Source organism: Rhineura floridana, chromosome 10 (genome assembly GCF_030035675.1).
Source record: "Rhineura floridana isolate rRhiFlo1 chromosome 10, rRhiFlo1.hap2, whole genome shotgun sequence".
Lineage (NCBI taxonomy): Eukaryota > Metazoa > Chordata > Lepidosauria > Squamata > Rhineuridae > Rhineura > Rhineura floridana.
In genome coordinates, this window is record NC_084489.1 from 21,725,498 (window position 1) to 21,749,364 (window position 23,867).

Consider the following 23,867-nt stretch of genomic DNA (forward strand, 5'->3'; position numbering starts at 1 on the left):
AGTCTACCCCCATACATAAACATATACCTCATTCATTCATCATTGATTACATTCCTGCTGCTGATGGAGAAATTAGAGGCATGTCAGAAGCCGCAGATGGGGGCCATATGTGGCCCATGGACTGAAGATTGCGCCATATGCCATAGCATTGGCAGGATTGCATTTGGCCAAATTCAGTATAGCTCTTTCCAGAATCTGCTAACGATGCAAGGTATTTCTTCTATTGTTCAAGATCTAGTTGCTCAGATAGTGCAATGGAAACAGGTGTATGAAAATCTTTGACCAAGAACAGCATGCTACATTGAAAACAATATACAAAGGCCACCTTGTATTTGCATATTTGTCTGGACGTAGGTTCTATGAAGAAATGTCATCTGGTTCCAAGTGACAGTACGTTAAAATCATGGCCACTAATTAAAAAAGGTGTTCCCTGGTAGCTATGTGTTTCACTTCTTGCATAAATTGTTAAATATTTAGATAAATTCTTGTGCTTTGACTGCAATTTTTTAAAGGTTTTCTCTATATTTAAATTGTGAGTGTTGTATCATCCAAAACAGGAATAGAAACCAAAAGTTTGCTTCTTTTTTTAAAAAATGTTGAAATAGATAGTTTGGTTTTCTTCCACTTCCCATATAGCATGGAAATTTATTTTGGTACAGCAGCCACAGCCATTTAGTTCCTACACCAATATAGATTTCAAGAGCCATTTTAATGCAAAGCAAACACCTCTCTGTGTTAATGCAGCCATTCTTAAACTATCGGGTTTTATCTGTGCAGTCAGTGTTAGAAGTAGGATACTGGTTGGTTTTCACTTGCGAGACAAAACATCATAGCTCTAAGAAAATTATGGCTAAAACTTGCCAAATATATCACCATACTTTTTATACATTTGTACAGTGGTGTCCAATGCTGTGCAAGTAGACTCCTGCTTGTGCATGGAACTCCCCCTGCCGCTGCAGTCCTCTGGAGCAGATTTTTGAGGATGCTCATGGGGCTGCAGGGGTGAGAAGAGGGAAGAGGAAGTCCCATTGTGTGAGTATACATCTGTTCTGCTCACGCAGCGACAGTGGATACAACCTTATATTTCTCAGAGAAATTTCTTTGAATATTAACTTCAGTTGTCTCATTTTTTTTTTGTGGAAAAGGCCAGAAATTTGAGTGTGCAAGAAGGTGGAATGTCCACTGCATTTCAATACAGTGGTTTTTTGACAGCATTGAAAAGGGATTTTGCCAGGATGAATCTATGTATACAGTTGACCCTAAATCAAAGCAAGGAAGTGCACCAAGCACATCAACTCCGACTAGCCAAGCTACTGAGCCTGATGGTAAGTAATAAGTTCTTTAAAGTGGCTGACTTTCTGTGAACAAAAAGTCAAAGATCTTTATAGCATTGTGATTGTATTTATGGCTTTCAGTGTCTTTTTTTGGCAAACTGTTTGGCTGGTAAATATCTTGGCAATCTGTGTAGCATTCTAGTTTTTTATTTGGGGAATGTTTGAAAGCCAAGGTAAAAACATGGCTTTTTTCAAGTAGACAAATGGGGTCTTCAACAATATGTTGCAGCATGGAGTGCTCTTGTTTAGTATGCCAGCCATGCCTTTCTCTAAGCCTACTGATATTTCTCTGTTGTGTATTGCCTTCATAACAATCCACACTTTGACAATGAGTTTGTCATTGGTATGTTGGATGACTGTTATATCTGTCAGTATTGTCATAGTTCCATGGGAAAAAGAAGGGCTTTTGGTTGTTGGTACAGAGAGAACAAAATGCATGCTCAGTATTTCTTCAGTAGTAAAAATCTCTTGTAGATTTATGAATGGCATGTCTTACAGTGGAATGTTATGTACGCTACTCAGAAATTATACAACCAGGAGAGTGGCTGTATACTATAACCAGCATGGATTTTTCACATTCCGCAATGTTAAATTGAAAATACCCCCCATGCCATTCTCATGCTTCCCATAAGCTCATTTCAAAACAAAAACCTTACAAAACCTATAGTCTCGAACTCCGAAACACTGGCTTAACAACCCTCTTAATTTTCATGGCAATACAGAAAACAGTCAGAGAGAATAGAGAGTTCAAAGTGTAAAAAGAGAGGAAAAACCCAGATCCCTTTTTGACTTTTTTCTGTCAGAGTTCTCATAACCTGTTGAAATTCATTGAAAATCAGTCATGTTCACAGAGTACCTGTAATCCTATTACTGACCTTGCCCCATATCTTCTGCAGTTTAAAAGTTAAAAAAATGCCTGGCTGATTTTTAATTAATTTAAGAAATTTTGGCTTGATCCCAATGATAGTGTCGGGCATGCTCAGAAAGAGCCAACTGTTCTAAAAGCCAGACTGACAGCTGCTTGGCTTGGCTAATCAGGGGGCCACACCCATACCAGACTTTGATTTTACGTGAGACAGTCATGGCTTCCCCCAAAGAATGCTGGGAAGTGTAGTTTGTGAAGGGTGCTGAGAGGAGATTCCTATTCTACTGACAGAGATCTAGTGGCCAGACTGGTTTAACAGTTAGCTGTTCTGATTGAAGCTCTGTGAGGGGAACAGGGCGTCTCCTAGCAACTCTCAGCACCCTTCACTAACTACACTTTGCAGGATTCTTTGATAAAAGCCATGACTGTCCAAAGTGAAATAAAGGTCTGGTGTGGATGTGGCCAGGGACAACTTTGGTTTAAATTTGCATGGGAGGCTACATGTGCCTATTGTAGAATAAAAAGGTGAGGGAAACCCTGAAAAGCAATGATACTGTTCACAATGTTTTCCTTTTGGAAAGGAAAGGGGCTTCCCCTCTTCCAAGTGCCCACCCACCCGATCTCCTCTGCTCTCCCTCCTCCTTCCCTTTCTGCCCCTCCCCCAGGTCAGTGTTGGCCTATGACCTGGGAGACCAGTATTCGAATCCGCACACAGCCATGAAGCTCATTGGGTGACCTTGGGCCAGTCACTGCCTCTCAGCCTCAGAGGAATGCAATGGTAAAACCACTTCTGAATACCGTTTACCATGAAAACCCTATTCATATGGTCGCCATAAGTCAGAATCGACTTGAAGGCAGTCCATTTCCATTTTCAAACATGATTGCACAGAAATAAATCCCATTGAACTCAATATGTAACTGATCAAACCCACCCTCCCTTCTCCTCTCTTCTATCCCCTCCCCCTATTCCTCCCCATCGTCAGTTTTACCTATCTTAAGCATGATTGCATGGGAGTAAATACCATTGAACTCAATAAGCATGCAAATGATCACACCTGTCTTTCCTCTCCTTCTTCTCTCCTCGTCCTTCCTCCTCCCCTCCCCTCTTCCTTCTTCCTCCTTCCCTGCCCACTGTAGCCGTCCCTCCCTCCCCCCGTCAGTTTTACCTATCCTAAGTATGATTGCACGGGAGTAAATCCCACTGGACTCAATAATCATGCAAATGATCATACCTGTCTTTCTCCTTTCCTCCCCCTCCTGCCTGCTTCCATCCTCCTTCTTCCCCTCCGCCCTCTCTCCTCCTCCTCCTCCCCTCCCCATCCCCTGTGGTCAGTTTCACCTATCCTAAGCATGATTTCAGGGGAGTAAATCCCACTGAACTCAATAAGCATGCAAATGATCAATCCATTCTCGGCAAACTTGCACAGGATCCCATTTCTTACCTCCTGGATTAAAAAGCAGAGAAATTCACCAATAGGCAAAAAACCTTGCGGTTTAAGAATGTACTTACAGCCAACAGATATTTCTATCAACTTTTAAAAAGCAGGGAAATTGGGCAGCTATAGTGAATGCACCAGGGGAGCAGGAGACCTGACCTCCTCTTGGAGATATTGTACTGCCCTACAAACTGGTAAAAATGCAAACACCATTTGGGTTGGTCTTTCACAGTCCAATTCACTTCCTGTGTAGCTTGGAAGAATTTGGTAACATGTGCCTCTGAGCATATGGTGAGTGGTGGCAACTCCTGCAATCAGCCCAAATAATAGAAACAAGATATGTGCTGTGCTGATCTTGTTTTAGCAGGGAGGAAGCAAAATTATTAAGACAGTTGACATAGTTCAGATAGTCACTTTAAATATGTCTGATTTCCTTTGGAATTTTAGGTAAGTTTCCTATAGGAAATCATTTTCTTTTGCTTTTATTTCTGTGAATATGTGAAGTACAGCAACACTTTGCAAAATTTACACTAAAAAAACTCCACAAATAATTGTGGAATAATGGCACTGACTATTCTGCAGAATAGTCTTCAGTGGACATCAGGAGTGTCCAGTTTGCACAAGTGAGAGGTGAAATATATTCTAGCAAAATTCTAGGTGTGCTCTATGTTTTTAATTAACCGTGCTCACATTGCCTTAAATGAAGTGGTTTAAACATAGCAACCTGAAAACATGCATCTTGGGCAGGCTGTTTGTTTTTTCCAACAGCTAGAGTCATTGCTTAAGCAGCAACATATTGTAATCCGTCTTATTTTACATCAAACTGCAGTTTCAGATTCAGATGTTAATGCACCCAAAATAGAAATAGAACATAACCTCCAATTTGAAACACAAAAGGCTGTCTTCACCATCATTTGACACTGACCAATAAAAAGGCTTTGAAATTAATAATAAAAATAAATTTGAAACAGGTTTCTAGGATGAATAATGAGAGAAATAAAATTTTCTAGATTAGATTCTCTGTAGAAACAATAGTAACACAAGAATGAAGCAAAGTAAGAAGAACGCCAACAAACATACAAAAATATAATTCTTCATCTTTGGGCTATAGGTATGTTCTTAAACCGCAAGGTTTTTTGCCTATTAGTGAATAAAGCCTACTGTGTTCAGTGGGCCATACTCACTAGCACATGTGTTAGGGTTGCAGCCTGAAGTCTTCTGTATGATTAAAAGGATTCTTCCATGAATGGATTTTATTCCATATTTAAATATTTGTAGTTTATCGTTTTCAAATATATTTTCAGGATTTATAAAATAAGAATTTCTTTTTTTTTTAATTTCTTGCCACTCCTTTCCTTGCTCCTCATTCTGTCCTTGAGGACAGAAGAGAATTCATACCTGAGGAAAGAACTCATCTTGAATTATGGATAAGCTGCCTCCTTGGAGGGAGCCTTCAAAAGCATTCAGAGGTAGAAAGTGTACAGTGTTTGTGTACAGTGGCAGTAGACTATGTTGCACTTCAGTGTGACAGACAGAACTGAGCTAGTTAATGAAGGCTAAAATTATGCTAAAAGTACCAAATGAGATGGATTGATTCCATAAAGGAAGCCACAGACCTGAACTCACAGGATCTGAACAGGGTGGTTCATGACAGATGCTGTGGAGATCACTGATTCATAGGGTTGCCATAAATCGTAATTGACTTGAAGGCACACAACAACAGTGCTAAAAGTACAAATGAAGGTCATAAATACAAGTAACTGGAAAAATGTACTAACTTTCCTCTTCATCTGAATTTTATTCAAAGGTCGAACACTCTCAGATGTCAGCGACATTTCAAACGTCAATTTAAGTGGTGTTAATGAAACCTCTTGTAACTCTGCTATGAATAGCAGACTGGATCCTCCTTCAGACGAACTGAACAACTTGGATATCAGTTGTTTGCAAGCACCTGAAGACTTACTGGATGGATGCAGAGTATGTCTGTCAGTGTATATGCGATTGTGAAATTAGCCAAATAATTATATAAGCCTTTAAGGTTTCTCAAACTATGTAGTTTGTGGCTTTTGCTGAGCAAACCTGGATGTTGCACTCATGAATGACTTGTTTGGAAGCACTGCTGTCCTGTCAGGAACTGGAAGCAGAAGGTATTAAGGCGATGTACTAGGACACCACTCAGTGCCCTAGCTGTTTCCTTAGAATGGAATTAAATGTAGTCAAGATTAGTTAGTTGTTGTACATTTTGTTATTTGACAATTGTAAAAGTTAACTAACTATCAATAAGGAGACATACAGTAGGTGCAGGAAGTGATGTATGCTGAACAGCGGCTTGCCTCTTCAGTAGTGGAAGCTGCTTAAGAGCCTCAAATGAAGCTATAACTACATTTGGTTTATCTTAATTCACTTTTTTCCTATTTTTTCTCCCAGATTTACCTTTGTGGCTTTAGTGGCAGGAAATTAGATAAGATGAGAAGACTTATTAACTTTGGAGGTGGTGTTCGTTTTAATCAACTCAATGAAGATGTGACGCATGTCATTGTGGGTGACTCTGATGATGACGAGCTAAAACAGTTTTTGAAGAAAACCGCACAGAGGTAAATATTTTATAGTGCAATCCTTTACATGTCAGCTCGGAAGTAAATTGGATTCAGTGGGACTTTCTCCCAGGTAAGTGGGCATAGGATTACAGCCTTAACTTCTGGCATATTGCATCCTATTAAAGTATTTATTACAATAACAATATTTTTAATTAGAGTTGTTTCTGCATTGTATACAGTATACAGTGATTCACATTTTCATATGTATATTTCAGTGTGAAACACTGAAAATATTTTAGAAGGTTAATTTAAAGTGATTTTCTTACAGACTTACTCTCTGTAATTGTGATTCTGGTTTCTGTTGAACATATAGGACAGAAATATGGATTGTGATTGCAATCACAGTCACATGAGGCAACAAATCTTTCTCTAGATTCCAATTCTTAACATGTCTAATTTTTAATTTTACTTTGTGAAAAGGTGTGTTCCATTCACACCTCAGACCTGCATGCCACTTTTTTAATATTGAGAAGTTTCCACATGTCTGGGTGCCATAGCAGCAATGTAAAATATGGATGATCTCTTAAGGAAGGGTATATTTCCCTACCTGTTATAATTCATAATTTTGTTTTATAGGCCATATGTTGTGACAGCAAAATGGCTTTTGGAATGCTTTAAAAAAGGTTATTTCCTGCTTGAGGATCAGTACATTCCTGCAAACTACCAGCCAGTGAACACTCCCATATTAGAACAGCCTATCTTTTCCAAAAGAAATAGTCTCTCAAAGAAAGACACAGTGAAAACTGTGCAGGCTGCAGAAGCAGATGAAGATCTACTATCTCAATATGTAACTAATGATTCCACACTAGGTAAGATAGCTATCCACTATTGCCTCTTCTCTTTGTTCCAGTATCCCCATATATGTACACCTCCCTTATGTTGACCCCTCACTTTTTCCATCAGTACTTCACAGCCCCTCTTATCCCTAGTACCTGTGTAAAGTTCCCCCAAATGTTCCGTTTCTGACTGGCCCCTGTTCTTTTTCATTGTCCACTGCCCTTTTCTTTGGCTTTCTGCCACCTCTGTTAATTGTTCTCCGAGCACCTGCTTTTCAATAACATTCCTATTTTGTCTTCCTTCCCCCAGTCACTGTCTCTTGGGCTATATTTGTCCCTTAGTTTCCCTGTCTTGTGGCACCTCTTATATAAAAACTTCTGTGTGCATTATGCTTCTAAAACACGAGACACAATCTGCTTGTGGTGCTGCTGCTACACAACCTCAATTAGTTTTATTGGGGCTTATGAAGGAGTTCAGCATTTGATGAAATGAAGGACAGTTGTGTGGAAGAAGTACTTGGTGGACTGCAACTACTGAAGAGGGTTACCACAGAAATATTTCTCTGTAAAGGGGTGAAGGGACTCCAGTTCAGTATCTCTTCAGCCTGGTAACTTCAACTTGGAGAACATTTTCTTCCTCTCATCAACACATCTCCACTTCAAAAAGAACATTAAAGTAACATTTTAATTTTTCTTCCAGTTGATGCCAGTAACTACAATGATACTGATCACACTGCCCTTCAAGAAGGAAATGAGTTCATTGCCAGCCATAGTTCCTTGGCAGAGACTTCTACAGTTGTTGAAGGAGCATTGTTCAGCAGAAAGAGGTTTCTCCTTCTGGGTTTTGGTAAAGAAGATGAATCCTGTATAAGGCCTCTGATTGAAGAGAATGCTGGCAAGGTTCTGCCACAACAAAGTAAAGCAATTGCTGACTATGCTGTGGTTCCTCTACTTGGTTACAAGGTGGAATCAACTGTAGGAGATGTGGTTACAAATACGTGGCTGGTAAGGAAAAGTCATAGGGTGATACCTGAAATGTGAGCAAAAAGCAAAAATATAGGTAAAGAAAAGTGTTACTGCTAATTCTAAATCTGCATTGAGGGATGACATATGCCTGAATCTTGTATATATATTTCACTCACACAAATTAGAAATCTTATGTATGTTTTATTCTTTTCTTTCTGTCATAATTTTATTTATTTATAAACATGTATGTATACCACTATTTCATTTCAAAAAGCATCAAACAAATAAAAACTGCACAGTAAAAACCATTAAAAATACAGTAAAAATAAAGGCCAGTTGCTTAATTATGGAGATCTTCTGCCACAGACAAGATAATTGACCTATACACATTCACAAACTGAACCCAGAGTCTCACTGGAACACTGTTAATTACAGCAACTGAAGGATGCCATTTGTTATTGGCTAGTTGCATCTGAATAAAGCAGCTAAGTTTTGTTGCCAAAGATTATGATAGTTACTAGATGTAAAACACAGCTTAATCTTTCAGTTGCATTAGAAAAGACAACTAGTCAATTACAAAATAAATATGTGTATTAATATTACTGTACACAGGTAATTTTGGATGAAGTGTTAAGGTATAACCGTTTGAGTATATGGAGTGCAATGGTTTGTCTCAGAGCCTCTGCGTTGTAATTGAAAGAATGTCTAGGTTATTAATCTTGACTTCATCGTTATTTAGGTGATGTGTGTGGAACAGCAGTCCCTACTAGATCCACAATCAAGTCCACTTTTCACACCTGTACCGATGAAGGAAGGAAACAACCCATTACAACGATGTGTGTTGTCTTTCAGCCAGTTTAGTGGGGCAGAGAGAGACTCTTTAGTGTACTTGGCAAATTTGCTTGGGGCAAGGTATGTCCTATGCCATTACTCTTCTTAATTTTCTGGTATTAAATTGCAGCGTTTCATCTCTGAAATATTAAAAGGGAGAGGAGGGAATAGGTAAACTTTTTGAACAGTCCATTCAATTATTGAAATTACTGCTGAACTGTTGAAATGTATTCTTTGTGCTTTGTCACTTTTTACTTTTAAATTGCCATAAGAGTTGTTCTAAGGAGATGAACATAGATGAAATGGTATCCCGGATCTTATTTTAACATTAATGTTGTAGCGGGGCTTTAATTGTAGAGTTCAGGAATTCTTTGTGAGAAGAGCCAATCCGAGGAAAGGAATGCTTGTCAGCACCCACCTGGTGGTGAAAGAGCCAGAAGGTTCCAAGTATGAAGCTGCCAAGAAGTGGAACCTTCCTGCTGTTACTATGGCATGGCTGCTGGAGTCTGCAAGGACAGGAAAGAAGGCTGACGAAAGCAAGTTCTTGATTGGCAGTGTATTTACTGAAGGTTGGTAAATTTGAAGCTTTGTGAGTGTGTTCAACAGCATGATCATGCAAAAGAGAAATTAATAGATGTAGCGTACTGGTATTGGTTGATATTATAATCCAAAGCATTCACTGACAGCTTATCTATAAAATACTCTGGGTGATATCCAACATTAGTCATACTTGGAGGAGACCCATTGAAATCAGTGGACTTGTTACTTATGTGCACTGGACTTAGTTGTTGGTACTGTTGAGACGAAGACATTTTAAGAGACTTTTAGTAGCTGCATATGTTTACACGGTGCTTATAAATCTGTGTAGCATAGATTTCTTGTTCCATATATAATCATTTTGGTGAAAGGTACTACATTAGTAATTTTAAATAATTTTCAAATAAATATGTAAAGATATTTAAAATGATGAATAAGAGTTGCAGTTTGCCTTTGCTCACCTGGAGCACATATCAGTTCCTCCCCCCTCCCCTGGGCTCACCAGGACAAGCAGATTGACAGCTCATTACCATTATCTCTGCAGACCTCTCACTATAGATGTGATTCCTTCTTCTTGACCTAAAAAAAATCATGGTAGCATAGTAGCTGCATTGCACAGCCCTTCGAAACTGGAAGACACATCCAGAACAAGCCTATAATCAGGCTTCTACTGGGAGAAAGGGCGGGATATAAATCAAATAAATAATAAATAAATATAATGCTCCTTTCCATCTGGAAAAGGAGAAATGCAGTGTTATGATTGGTCTTCCACCTTTGGGTTGGGGACTACTATAGAGTCCGATCTTCACCTAATGTAGTTTGCAACATCATTCCTACCACCATACAAAAACATGGTAAGGAAAGATTTATTTATTTATGAATATTAGCTCCCAGTCCTTCACAAACAAATCCCAGGGTGGGGTACAATAAAAACAATACAATCATATGTAAAAGCATAAAGCACTAATCCAAAAGTAGGTCTCAAAATGCATATTTGGGCTTTTATCTAGCATTGGTGAAACAGTATCCTATCATATTGTAATATCCCATCATGTTATGAAACATTTGTTAGGTAAAAGAGCATAATTAAATATTCTGTTTGGAATATTACTCTGGTAATGCATTATCCTTTTTTAAACTTGGATTAACCATTTGGGATTAAATGGCATGCAGAAAATGATAAAGGAGGACAAGGATTATTTTTATTTACTGGGAAATGCTGCAGCCATGTAAAATGCAGAGCAGAATATGGATTTAGATTGTTCTCTTCTGAACTGAAATGTTACAATACACTTTTACAAAAATTGTATTAAAAATAATTTTTAAAAACTGATGGTGTTTTCAATTTGTTTTTAATTTAAGAGATCTTCATAAATCAGCCAGATGAAGCAAGGACAAATTCTGCATCTCCAAATACATGTGACCAGCCTAGCAGTCTCTTTGAAACTGGGAAAACATCTGTGACACCTCTGGATATGAACCGGTTCCAGAGTAAAGCTTTCCAGATGGTCATTGCGCACCATATTGGTAACAAGCCAAGTCCTCCACAAGGCGGGAAACCAGTACAGAAAGAACCATCCCTGCATCTGGATACACCATCTAAATTTTTATCTAAAGACAAGCTCTTCAAACCTTCTTTTGATGTAAAGGTAAATGGAGGCGCAGGTCTCTGCTGTGGCTGGGAGTGCCTTCGCTCAATTAAGATTAGTGCGCCAGCTGCGCCCATTCCTTGACCTGTCAGACTTGACTACGGTAACACATGCCTTAGTTACATCCTGATTAGACTACTGTAACACGCTCTGCGTAGGGCTGCCCTTGAAGACTGCTCGGAAACTTAAATTGGTACAAAGAGCGGCAGCCAGAATGTTAACTGGAGCTGGGTTCAAAGAACATACTACTCCTTTGCTATACCAGCTCCACTGGCTGCTAATCTGTTTCCGGGCACAATTCAAAGTGCTGGTTTTGACCTATAAAGCCTTATACGGCTTAGGTCCAGGCTATCTGTTAGACCGTGTCTCCTTCTATGAACCTGTCCGGATTTTAAGATCATCCGGTGAGGCCCTCCTTACTTACTATTCCATCTTTCTCGCAAGTTCTTCTTGCTGAGACACAGAATAGGGCCTTTTCGATGGCTGCCCCTAGATTGTGGAATTCCCTCCCTAGCGAGGTTCGGTTGGCTTCCTCGCTATCATCCTTTTGCGCCCAGGTGAAGACTGTTTTATTTAGGCGGGCTTTTAACTGAAAATGTTATAGTTTTAATCTATTTTGATTTAATCTATTTTTAATTGTTTTTAACATGTATATTGGTTGTTCTGATTGTTTATTGTTTTAATTGTGAGCCGCCCTGAGTTCCTCGGAAGAAGGGCGGGGTATAAGTATTTTAAATAAATAAATAAATAAATAAATGTCTTGGGATCATGTTCCAAGTATGAATGTTTGGGGTAGCATGCTAGCAATTGCTAGTAGCTTTGTTATTGACATGTTCAGTGGGTTGCCTCTCATTTGTCAGTGATAGTTTTTGCTGTTGACTTCAAAGTAAATGGAATGTGGATTTACTTAGTTATGATGTTGCATTGCCTTTAATATCAATGACAGCTATAATACTTAAAAAATATACCAAAAACCCTTTGAATAGTTTATCCTGCAACAAAAATGTGAATCTTCTCATTGTACTCTTGGATTACTAAAAGACTTGCTATGTTCCTTGAGTATTAACAATATGTTCCAAAATATTGGTGTATATAATGAAAACACTGTTTTCCATAGGAGGTATGCCATCAAGCGGGTAATGACTCCACCTATCGTCCGAAGGCAAGAATGTTTCTGAAGTCAAGACTAGGGACGTCAGGCCCCTCCCACTCTCCAGTTCATTCTTGCCTTCGTCCGTGCAAGATCTATAGCTAGTGACTAGATAAGTTTTTTGGTTCTGTGTGACAGAGGGTGGACTTCTTGTGTGTCTATTTTACCTTGTTCCCTTCCCTCTGTCCTGTCTTTTCCCGCTGTTTGTGTGTCTTTCCTGGGGAGCTCCCCGGGAACGTTCTCCTTGCCCGGGTGTTTTTTCTTCCTAGGACAAAGCCTAACGATGTTTTAGAGAGACCGCAGCTGCGGTCTCTCTCCCTCAGCGGCGGACGCGGCAACTGCGGCTGCAGTTTCCTCCCCCGCTCCACCGCTTCTTTTTCATGCCCTGACGATCGGGAGCCTGTGGCTGCGGCTTCCTTTTGTCTTCGGCTTTTTTACGGGGCGGCACTTCAATCTCCCGCCAGGAGCCTGTGTCTACGGCTCTCTGCCTGTCCCTTAGCGGCTTCTGCTGGTTGGGCCGCCTTACCTCCCCGATCCGACCGCGGCGTTTTACTTCTTGCCGAGATGGTCTCTTCAGCCCGCGGCGGCGGCTTGCCTGTTTGCCGATTTTCTTCAGCTGGCTGCCCTGCCTCCCTTACAGAGGTTTTCCTGTCTAACTCCCCCAGCCGCGATTACGTCCTCAGCCCCGTGGCTGTATAACTGTTCTAGACTGCCCTTTTACAGTTTTAAAAAATTTTTGGCGGCCGTTGTTTCGTTTGCTGGCGCTCCCAGGGGACCGCCATTGCTTCTTCATCCCCACTAGCCTCTTCTGATTGGCCAATTTTCCCGCTTCTTTTTGCGGGCGCCATTTTGATTGCCTATTTTTTCCCGCTCTTTCTACTAGCCTGTTAGTATCGCGAAGGGGGGTCGCCCTTACTCGGGCTGTGGATAGCAGAACCCAGGCTCTCTTTCAACTCACTGTGTGATCTGCCCCTCGTGTGTGTGTTAAAAGATAGGATCCTATAGATCTACATAGGTTCCTTCATTAACTCCACTTCTGCTGCTGGCCCTGGCAACTATTTGATTACTGCTGCTATCTGGACCAGTACAAAGACTATTATTGCTGCTAGGACTGTGCAAAGCGGTTGACACTGTGCAAAGCTGTGCAGATATTACATTCTGCTCCATCCTGTACCAAGCCTGCCGATACTGTGCCAAGCTATCTGTGCATTCTGCCCCAATTGTGGCTGTGTATTAAGACTGTTCATGGTGTACATTCTGCCCCATCGTGGCAGTGTACTTAGCCAGCTACCAGTGCATTCTGCCCCAGTCGTGTGCCGTGTACTGCGCCTGTTCTAAGACTGTTCATTGTACATTCTGCCCCATCATGGCAGTGTACTTAGCCATCTGCCAGTGCATTCTGCCCCAGTCATGTGCCGTGTACTGTGCCTGCTCGGGTCTGTGCATTCTGCCCCATCCGTGGCCGTGTACTGCTACCCTTTAAAATATATGATGGCAGAACAGCCAGAGACAACCCAGGCAACCAAGCCGCCACAACAGCCAGAGACAATCCAGATGACCAAGCCTAAACCTCCTAAGGTGGTCAAACATAAGCACTCAAAAGTGGTGGCCAAAACCAAACATCTTTCCAGCCACTGCGCAACCAAGTGGCCCCGCTATGTCTCTGTTCCGGTTCCAGAGGAGTCAAACCATGCACAGTTAACTACCCTATTTCATTCTCCTGCTGCCTCCTCTGATGAGGAGGACTTTCCTGGCTTTCCTGTACAGCCAACGGTCAACCAATCTGGGACTTACTCCTCGTCACTACCTGTGGGGCCGTCCGCACTTCCGCCTATCCAAGAGCAACCATCTACATCTCCGGGACTGCAGCTGTCCCACGAGTTCATCTCACAACTTCAGGGCATGCTGTCGTTTTTCGCTCAGAGACAGTCACCATCACAAGTTCCCGCTATCCCTCAACGCAGCGGGGAACACTTTGTACACAGTGAGACAAACCAATCAGGCTCCCCAGACCCGTTTGATATTGCCAGGGGCAGGTTCGTTGATTACGCCTCTTGTGAGGAGGAGTCCGCATTCGCGCTGCAAGACCAAGGAGATGAATGGAGTGACCATTCGGACCATGAGCAGGACACATCCTATCGCCTCTTCGATGCCTCAGATTACCAGCCCTTGGCGCGCAGAGTGTTGAACACCCTTGGCCTTCAATCTACTCCAACTGCAGCTGCCACTCCCGCTTTAAAGGGAGCCAGGGTCTTGAAATCCCCCACGCCAGCAGAAAACTTTCTCCCTGTGCCAGACCCCATCGCTAAATTGGCCAAGGACGAATGGTCCCACCCTTTACAGGCACATCGCTTCAATAACATTGCGGACAGACTTTATCCTTTGGCCCCGGACTTTTCTACCAGACTGGCCGTCCCTGGCATAGACGAGCCTATTTCCAGTTTAGTTTTCAGATCCCTCTTGCCAAGGGAAGGGGACTCTCATTTAAAGGATGCCACTGAGCGGAGACTGGACTTTGCTTTACGCAAGACCCATGAGGCCATCGCCTTTTCTATGCGTGCATCTACATCAGCCTCTATTTTCGCCAGGGCAGCGATGATGTGGTTAGACGACCTCATCGAGGACCCCAATCCAGATCCTGCCACTCTGCGCAGATCGCTACCCAAATTGCGCAAAACAGCTGCTTTCGTGGCCGACGCCACCTTGGACGCGAATCAGCTAGGAGCACGCGCTATGGCGGCTCAGGTTGTTGCCCAATGGACCCTCTGGCTTCGTCACTGGCAGGCTGACTCTACTGCCAGAGTTAATCTTTCACGAGCACCTTATGCCGGATCATTACTTTTCGGCGAGGAGGCATTGAAGGCAGTACTTGCCAACCCTAAGGACACTCGAAAGCCAGTCTTGGCCACCATCAGAAACGTCGAGCGCAGACCCTTTAGACGTTTCATCTCGTACCGCACGTCTCAGCCCTTTCGAGGAGCGCGGCCCGGGGGACGCCGCCGCGACTTCCCAACATATGATTTCCGCTCCTCCAGAGGAGGCTGGAATAGACATTTCCCAAGTAGAGGTCAGTACCAAGGCCGCAGAGGCTCCTCAACGTCCTCATACAGGGGAGGGTCTCGCCAGCGCAGACAATACTAATGCAATACCAGTTGGGGGCAGACTGCTTCTATTTGGCGACTGTGTCCCTGTCCCCAGATCGCATATCTGCTATCACAGACATCGGACGATCTCTGATGCAAAAAACATCTGCAGACGTCATGCTTCTAGCCAGGGCTCTTGGAATGTTTGTGTCCACCATCCATATTGTGCCATGGGCTCGAGCCCACACTCGCCAGCTACAGTGGGCCCTGCTGCCCTTCCAACACGACATTGCCACCTCAACCCATCGAGTAATCCCCTTGAGCCCCACACTGCGCTTGTCATTCCGCTGGTGGACAAGGGCACAACATCTCACCCAAGGCACTCCGTTCCGAGAACCCCACAGGACTGTCATTACCACCGATGCCAGCCTCCTTGGCTGGGGAGCCCACTGCAACTCCCAGTTTGTTCAGGGAGTTTGGAACGCAGCAGAGCAAACTCGGACTATCAACTGGCTGGAACTAAAAGCTGTTCACTTAGCTCTGCTTCATTTTCAGTCTCGCTTCCACTTGGACCATGTTCTCATTCGAACGGACAACACGTGTGCCAAATCTCATTTAAACAGACAGGGAGGCACCAGGTCCCGACCTCTGCAGAACCTAGCTTACCTCATTTTCGACTGGGCAGAACAACATCTGCAATCCCTAAAAGCAGAACATCTCAGAAGAATTTGGAATGTGACAGCAGACTGGCTCAGCAGACAACAGGTCTTTCTGGGAGAATGGAAACTTCATCCGACCATGTTCCATCTTCTCCAGTGTCGGTTCGGCGTCTTCTCAGTCGACCTATTTGCCTCCAGTCGCAATTGCCAGCTACCCAGGTACTTCGCTCGATACCTGGATACGGCAGCGGAAGCGGTGGATGCTCTGTCACTGCTGTGGCCGGAGGGACTATTATATGCTTTCCCTCCAATACCCCTATTAGCCAAAACTTTGAGGAAGGCACGACGCGAAAGGGCACAGCTGGTCCTGATAGCACCATTTTGGCCCCGTCGACCGTGGTTCTCGGAGCTCCTTGCAATGTTGGTGACGAATCCCTATCCCTGGCCACTCCCAGTCAGGCCAGATCTCTTATCACAAGGTCCTGTATGGCATCAGGATCCCAAGTGGCTCAACCTAACAGCGTGGCTTTTGAACGGGGACATTTGAGATCGGCTGGCCTGTCAGACGCTGTTATTGACATTATTTTGGCCTCGAGAAGACCATCTACCACTCGTATATATCAACATACTTGGGTGGCGTTCTCCAGGTGGTGTCAGTCCCAGAACATTGATCCTTCCAGGGCTACAGTACAACAGGTGCTACAATTTCTTTATAGGGGCCTCATGATGGGACTTAGACCCAACACTTTACGTCGACATGCGTCCACTCTGTCGTCCATTCTCTCAGTGTCCTCCACTGGTGCCCCTATTGCATCACACCCGTTCATCAAACGCTTTCTGAGGGGAACCGCTCTACGCTCACCAGCTGTAGCCCACCGCTTCCCTTCATGGAGTCTGTCAAAGGTCCTGCAGGCTTTACAACGCCCTCTGTTTGAACCTCTTTGGACTGTGCCTTTACGTCTGTTATCCTTCAAGGTCTTGTTCTTGATAGCAATCACCTCTGCCAGACGTGTCTCAGAATTGGGTGCCTTGTCTTCTGCTCGTCATCTCTGTGTCTTTCACAAGGACTCGGTTGTGCTGAAAACTGATCCTTCCATCCCAAGGTCGATTCAGTTTTCCATTGCAACCAGGACATAGTTCTGCCATCATTTTGTCCGAATCCTACTCATCCTTTCGAGAAGGCCTGGCATTCGTTAGACATTCGGAGGGCTCTCAAGACCTACCTGTCCAGGACTCAGGATATCAGAAGGACCGAGTCTTTGTTTGTATCCTTTAATCCAAGGTCTATGGGGCAAAAAGTAGCTAATTCCACTTTATCCCGCTGGTTGCGTGCATGTATTGCCTTAGCTTATGAGTCCCTTAAGCTTCCTGTACCAGCTAGCATAACAGCTCATTCAACTAGGTCAGCGACCACTACGGCTGCTTTTGCTACTAACGCTCCTGTTGCTGATATCTGCAGGGCTGCTGTTTTGTCTACCCCACACTCGTTTATAAGGCATTATAAAATAGATCGTTATGCTTCTGCCGATGCCTCTTTTGGCAGACGAGTGTTGCAACAGGTTCTTAATGAGGATTAGGATGTGGGTGGTCCCTCCCTGTTATGGGCTGCTTTGGTACATCCCGCTTGATGGCATACCTCCTATGGAAAATGTACCATTGGTCTCACCTGAAGGGTGATTTTCATAGGAGGTATGCCATTACGACCCTCCCAGTTGGAGGATACCTAGATATTTTGTTGGGAATGTTATATATGCTCGTTACGCTATTTTATTACATTTATCAGTGAAGTCAAGACTGCTATTGCTGTTATCTCGCTATTTTAGAGTCATATTATTATGAATGTTGCTATTATGTTATGTTCTTGCTGGTAGGCCCGTTGGCCTTTTTTCCTGCATTTTTAGATATTTTTCTTGGACTCGCTGCGAATGAACTGGAGAGTGGGAGGGGCCTGACGTCCCTAGTCTTGACTTCAGAAACATTCTTGCCTTCGGACGATAGGTGGAGTCATTACCTGCTTCATGGCATACCTCCTTTGAAAATCACCCTTCAGGTGAGACCAATGGTACATTTCCTTTTCATATTGTAAAATTATTAAAAAGACTACAGAGTCCCTTTAGATAATCCAATGGGATTGCCTGTGCCTGGTGGGAATTTGGATCTTATCTAGGAGCATGTGGCTTTTTGAAACTAGCCAGAGTTGCAGCGGAAAGGGGTGACACTTCATAAAGCACATCAGTGAGATAGTTGGGTTTATTTTTGGTTTTATTTCTTTCTAAAATCAGCTGTGCCATTTAGAAAGAGGCTTAGGCTTGCATGAAGACAGTGAAATGCTAGAAAGTGTTCTTGATAGGGTAAATTACAATTCTCAATATACATGGGTATGTTGGGAGTTTTCTGAGGAAAAGTCCCTGGGAAATGTGATCCATTTAAAATTAGCAGCTACCAACTTTAGTTTTGTATTTGACTTCATTTAAAAACCAATTAGGTCATACTTTTTTTTTAGTCCTTTTTCACTATTGCCTTGAATCCTTGCTTTTATGAAAGCTGTTGGGTCAACAGTGTGATGGTATTGCAAACTTGGGTCTTGATCCATAACATTAGGTGGTATTTTGATCTGATGCCATGTTAGAGAGCATAGCATCAGGTGTAAGGTCTCACTGTTGCTGCAAGGACAAAGCTGTTACTGATGACGTTGCCCTGGTTTTTGGGCCCCTATTTCTGAAGTAAATGCCTTGCAAAATACTTGGCAAGTGGTAAGGAGGAGGGACCAAACCCTACCTGCCTTCCCTTTGCTTGCATTTTATGGGCCATGTGACTAACCTTGAATATTAGTGCAGTTTTTTGCTGGACTGTTTGGTTGGTGTGTGTGCGTGAGAGAGGTTGAGAAAGAGCATTTTTTTTTTGCCTTCAGTAGGTAGCAGAAAGTACAGCTGTGTCTCATTCGCTGAGGATTGAATGCTGCTTTACTTGCTGTGTTCATAAACTACTTTTGCCATGGCAGCAAAAGTAGATGCCTAAGTTGGGTTTTTAGATGAGACTGTGCTTCTTTTGGTTAATATTTATTGAATGGAGATGTGTGCATATAAATGAGCCAAATTAGTTGAGATTGAGCAGTACACTTGGAGCACAAACAACTTGTAGTTTACTATGTTGTTGCTCACTTGGGTGCATTTTATTGCAATTTGGAATGTGAGAAATATCTTGTGGTAAGCAGCGGGACTGCCCCAAGACATTTTGCTATATGAGAGAAAGGACAAGAAGGTGCCCCTTTTCTCTCTCCCCGCAACCCTGCTTTCCATGTGCAGCACCCAACTAGGCTGGCTGTTAAATCGTACTTCAGCACTGGTGATGGAACAGCATCCCCCACTGCATCTGGGGGCAGCAGGTTAGCTTGCCCTGTGCACCCCCTGAGCTATGCAGTAAGCACAGTTCTGTCCTCCAGCAGCTTACTACCATAGCACCTGCCACCTGAAGCAGGCATCTCACTCAGTCTGCCTCATGGTATTGCTGAACCTGATAAGTGGATGGTTCTTGCCATCCAAAACACTGAGGCACTTTCAGCACTGTGTGTTGGCAACTATGATGCCTTTCCAGTGTTCTCATCCTCCAAGAAGCTATTGTAAGCTTGTGCCATGAGGCGGGGAGTCTCCAAGCATGAATGCTTCTGTTCATGGGCTTCCAATTTGCCCCCAGCAAGGCCAGCACATCCCTTAGCCACAAGAAACAGTACCCTTCCATTAAATATTCATGAAATGTAAAGATTTGGCTGTGTTTTGTGCTTTACCTTTGGTATATCAACTTAGATGCACATCTTAATGTGGTGAGGGGGTTTGAGAACGTTGAAGAAGCTGAGAGCAATGCTGTCAGGGGTCTACCAAGAGGCTAGACATCTAGCATGGGCACCCAAGGCGGAATGGTCAAAGCTGAGACACCAGACTAAGAAGACAATGGTAAACCACCTCTGAATACCTCCAGCGATGAAAACTCTATGAGCAGAGAATCCAAAATGCAACATGAGATAGTGCTGGAAGATGAGACCCCCAGGTTAGATGGCACTCACCGAGCTACTGGGAAAGAACAACGGACAGGTACAAGTAGCGCTGTGACTAATGATGCAGCTGGGTCAAAGTAGAAAGGAAGCCCAGAGGCTAATGTGCACATATGCAAAAGGAGAGTCCGGAGTTGCACACAATAGGAAGCATGAACCAGTGAAAGTTAGAAATTGTCAAGCAAGAAATGGAACGTATCAATATTACAATACTTGGCATGAGTGAATTAAAATGGACGTGAATGGGACATTTTCAATCGGGCAACTACAAAATGTTTTGTGCAGGAATGGAGAAATTAAGAAGAAATGGGTTTGCTTTAATAGTGAGAAGTGATGTAGCAAAAGCAATTAGGAGCTATAACGTAAGGTCTGAGCAAGTGATATCAATGAGGTTAAATGGGAAACCTATTAACATAAACATCATCCAAGTCTACGCTCCAACAGCAAATGCAGAAGAAGAGGAATTGGAGAGATTTAATGCAGAAGTACAGGAAGAAATTGATCACACACCAAAACAAGATGTGCTGAATCATGGGGGACTGGAACGCAAAAGTAGGGAACAGAGAAGAACTAGGAATTGTGGGGAAATGGGGCTTAGGAGATAGAAATGAAGCAGGAGAAAGACATTGAATTTGTTTATTGCAAACATTTTTTTTAAGCAACCGAAAAGATGACTGTACACATGGACATCACCAAATGGTCAATATAGGAATCAAATGGATTATAGTCAGCATGGAGTTTTTGCAAAAGCAGGGAATAGAGAAGAACTAGAAATTGTGGGGAAATGGGGCTTAGGAGATAGAAATGAAGCAGCAGAAAGACTGATTGAATTCTGTGAAGCCAGTAATTTGTTTCTTGAAAATACATGTTTTGAGCAACTGAAAAGACGACTATGCACGTGGACATCACCAAATGGTCAATTTAGGAATCAAATTGATTATATAATTGGTATCAGAAGATGGAGAAGTTCCATACTTTCTGCAAAAACAAGAGCAGGAGCAGACTGTGGTACAGATCATGAACTGGTAATATCAAAAATCAGAGTAAAGCTAAAGAAGAAAAACAAAGCACTCATAATGCCAAAATACAATTTAAATAACATCCCAGAAAAATATAAACATCAAATAAGGGACAGATTTGAGGCTTTAAACTTAGTTGACAGAGAACCAGAAGAACTACTGAAGTCAGAGACATTATCAGGGAAGAATGCAAAAAAACAATATCTCTACTTAAAAAGGGAGAAAGACCTCAATGGATGACTGACAAGACTCTTAAAACGGTTAGAGAGAGAGAAGGAAAGCAAAAACAAAAGGAGACAGAAACACAGTTAGAACCCTAAATGCACCAATACAGCGACTAGTATGTAGGGACAAAGAACTATTACAATAGTTACTGTATAGAAATAGAAGAGGACAACAAAAAAGGTAGAACAAGAGCCCTGTTCCAAAAGATTAGAGAAATTAAAGGGAAAACCATGAGTAGGGATGGTAAATAATCAACGGGAACACACTGACTGACCGAGATGAAATAAAAGGAAGATGGAAACAATACACTGAAGAACTACCTCGCTTAAACTTGCTTCACTTAAAGCGCTTCGCTATAAAGTACATGCTCCATACGCCACCATACCCCGCTTAATGTACGTGTGCTTCGCAATAACGGACACTTAATGGCATGACACCGCTGCCATCTAGTGGCGATTGCAATGCAGTGCATGCATAGATAATTGCTTCACTTTAAGTACATTTTCACTTTACATACACGCTCCGGTCCCATTGCGTATGTTAAAGTGGGGTATGCCTGTATAAAAGATACAAGGATGATAGATGCATTCACGGAGGAACGTTATGATGAAGAACCAGAAATTTTAGAATGTGAGGTGAAAGCTGCTCTTCAAATACTTGGAAGAAACAAATCACCAGGAACAGGTGACATCCCAATAGAGTTGCTACAAGTTACTGAGACTGAATCTGTCCAATTTTGTCAAACATTTGTCAATGAATATGGAAAACTAAACCATAGCCCACAGACTGGAAGCGTTCAATATACATCCCAATTCTAAAGAAAGGGGATCCCAGAGAATGCAGTAATTATTGAACTATTGCCTTAATATCCCATGCAAGTAAACTAATGCTCAAGATTCTACAACAAAGGCTCTTCCCATATATGGAGTGAGAAATGCCAGATGTCCAAGCTGGATTTAGAAAAGGAAGAGGTACTAGAGATCATATCGTAAACATACATTGGATAATGGAATGGACCAAGGAATTTCAGAAGAAAATCATCTTGTGCTTTATAGATTACAGCAAAGCCTTTGACTGTGTAAATCATGAACAACTATGAAACACTTTAAAAGAAATGGGGGTGCCATATCATCTGATTACCCTCATGTGCAACCTATACTCTGGACAAGAGGCTACTGTAAGGACAGAATATGGAGAAACTGATTGGTTCTCCATTGGAAAGGGTGTGAGACGGGTGTATTTTATCACCCTATCTGTTTAATCTCTATGCAGAACATATCATACGGACAACAGGATTGGACCAAGATGAAGGTGTGAAAATTGGATGGAGAAATATCAATAATTTAAGATATGCAGATGATACCATACTACTAGCAGAAACCAGTAATGGTTTGAAATGAATGCTGTTGAAAGTTAAAGAGGAAAGTACAAAAGCAGGACTACAGCTGAACATCAAGAAGACTAAAGTAATGACAACAGAAGATTTATGTAACCTTGAAGTTGACAATATTGAACTTGTCAAGGATTATCAATACCTTGGCACAGTCATTAACCCAAATGGAGACCATAGTTAAGAAATCAGAAGGCTAGGACTGGGGAGGGGTAGCTATGAGAGAACTAGAAAAGGTCCTCAAATGCAAAGATGTGTCGCTGAACACTAAAGTCAGGATCATTCAGACCATGGTATTCCCTGTCTCTATGTATGGATGTGAAAGTTGGACAGTGAAAAAAGCAAATAAGAGAAATCAACTCATTTGAAATGTGGTGTTGGAGGAGAGCTTTGTGGGTACCAAGGACCGCGAAAAAGACAAATAATTGGGTGTTAGAACAAATTAAACCAGAACTATCACTAGAAGTTAAAATGATGAAACTGAGGTTCTCATACTTTGGACACATAATGAGAAGACATGATTCACTAGAAAAGACAATAATGCTGGGAAAAACAGAAGGGAGTAGAAAAAGAGGAAGGCCAAAGAAGAGATGGATTGATTCCGTAAAGGAAGCCGCAGACCTGAACTTACAAGATCTGAACAGGGTAGTTTATAACAGATTCTATTGGAGGTTGCAAATTCATAGGTTCGCTATAAGTTGTAATTGACTTGAAGGCATGTAACAACAACCAACATAAACTAAAACGGGTTCTCAAATGTTTTACCCCCAAGGCCCACTTGAGTTGGCTGAAAATTGCAGAGGCCCACCAGTCACAAATGGTGTCAAGAGTTTGGCATAATTAGCTGCCCATTACTGATGCTTTATATTGATAGCTAATCCATCTTTGGAAATTGCTAAATTCTTTGCCGCAGCATTTACCTTGTGACAAAGCTCAGATTTTTTCAAGAAATATAGACATTCTCTTTGCAGAGATTGTGACCCCCCCCCAAATTTTATGCAAGAACTTACTGAGGCTGTAAGTGTAGAAGGCTTTTTGTTTATATTTTTCCCTTTCCACATGCCTCTCAATGTATTTTTCTCCATATTATGTAACTTCTTGTACCTTCACTCACAAACTGCCGGTTTCTTTCTTCTTCCTGGTTCTTTTACACTCATTTATTCCTATACCAGGTTTCCTCCCTTATCCCTTTCTTTCTGTTCTCAGTTCATTTATTAGGTGACTGATGATGAACACTGAACTGGAAGAAACACATTTTAACTCCCTTTAATAATATGTAAAACATTTTAATCACATGAAAAT

At 42.2% G+C, this 23,867-nt stretch overlaps 1 protein-coding gene across 3 annotated transcripts in view; it reads left to right on the plus strand.

The window, feature by feature from the left end:
* TOPBP1 (DNA topoisomerase II binding protein 1) overlaps nt 1-23,867 on the plus strand; it is a 66,166-nt gene that overhangs the window by 8,286 nt on the left and 34,013 nt on the right. For all 3 annotated transcript variants that reach the window (XM_061587051.1, XM_061587052.1, XM_061587053.1), the window contains 8 exons: nt 1,146-1,325; nt 5,443-5,612; nt 6,063-6,229; nt 6,809-7,041; nt 7,709-8,013; nt 8,714-8,886; nt 9,163-9,374; nt 10,705-10,991. In XM_061587051.1, coding sequence (XP_061443035.1) covers nt 1,146-1,325; nt 5,443-5,612; nt 6,063-6,229; nt 6,809-7,041; nt 7,709-8,013; nt 8,714-8,886; nt 9,163-9,374; nt 10,705-10,991 — 1,727 coding nt within the window. The remainder of the gene's footprint in view (nt 1-1,145; nt 1,326-5,442; nt 5,613-6,062; nt 6,230-6,808; nt 7,042-7,708; nt 8,014-8,713; nt 8,887-9,162; nt 9,375-10,704; nt 10,992-23,867) is intronic.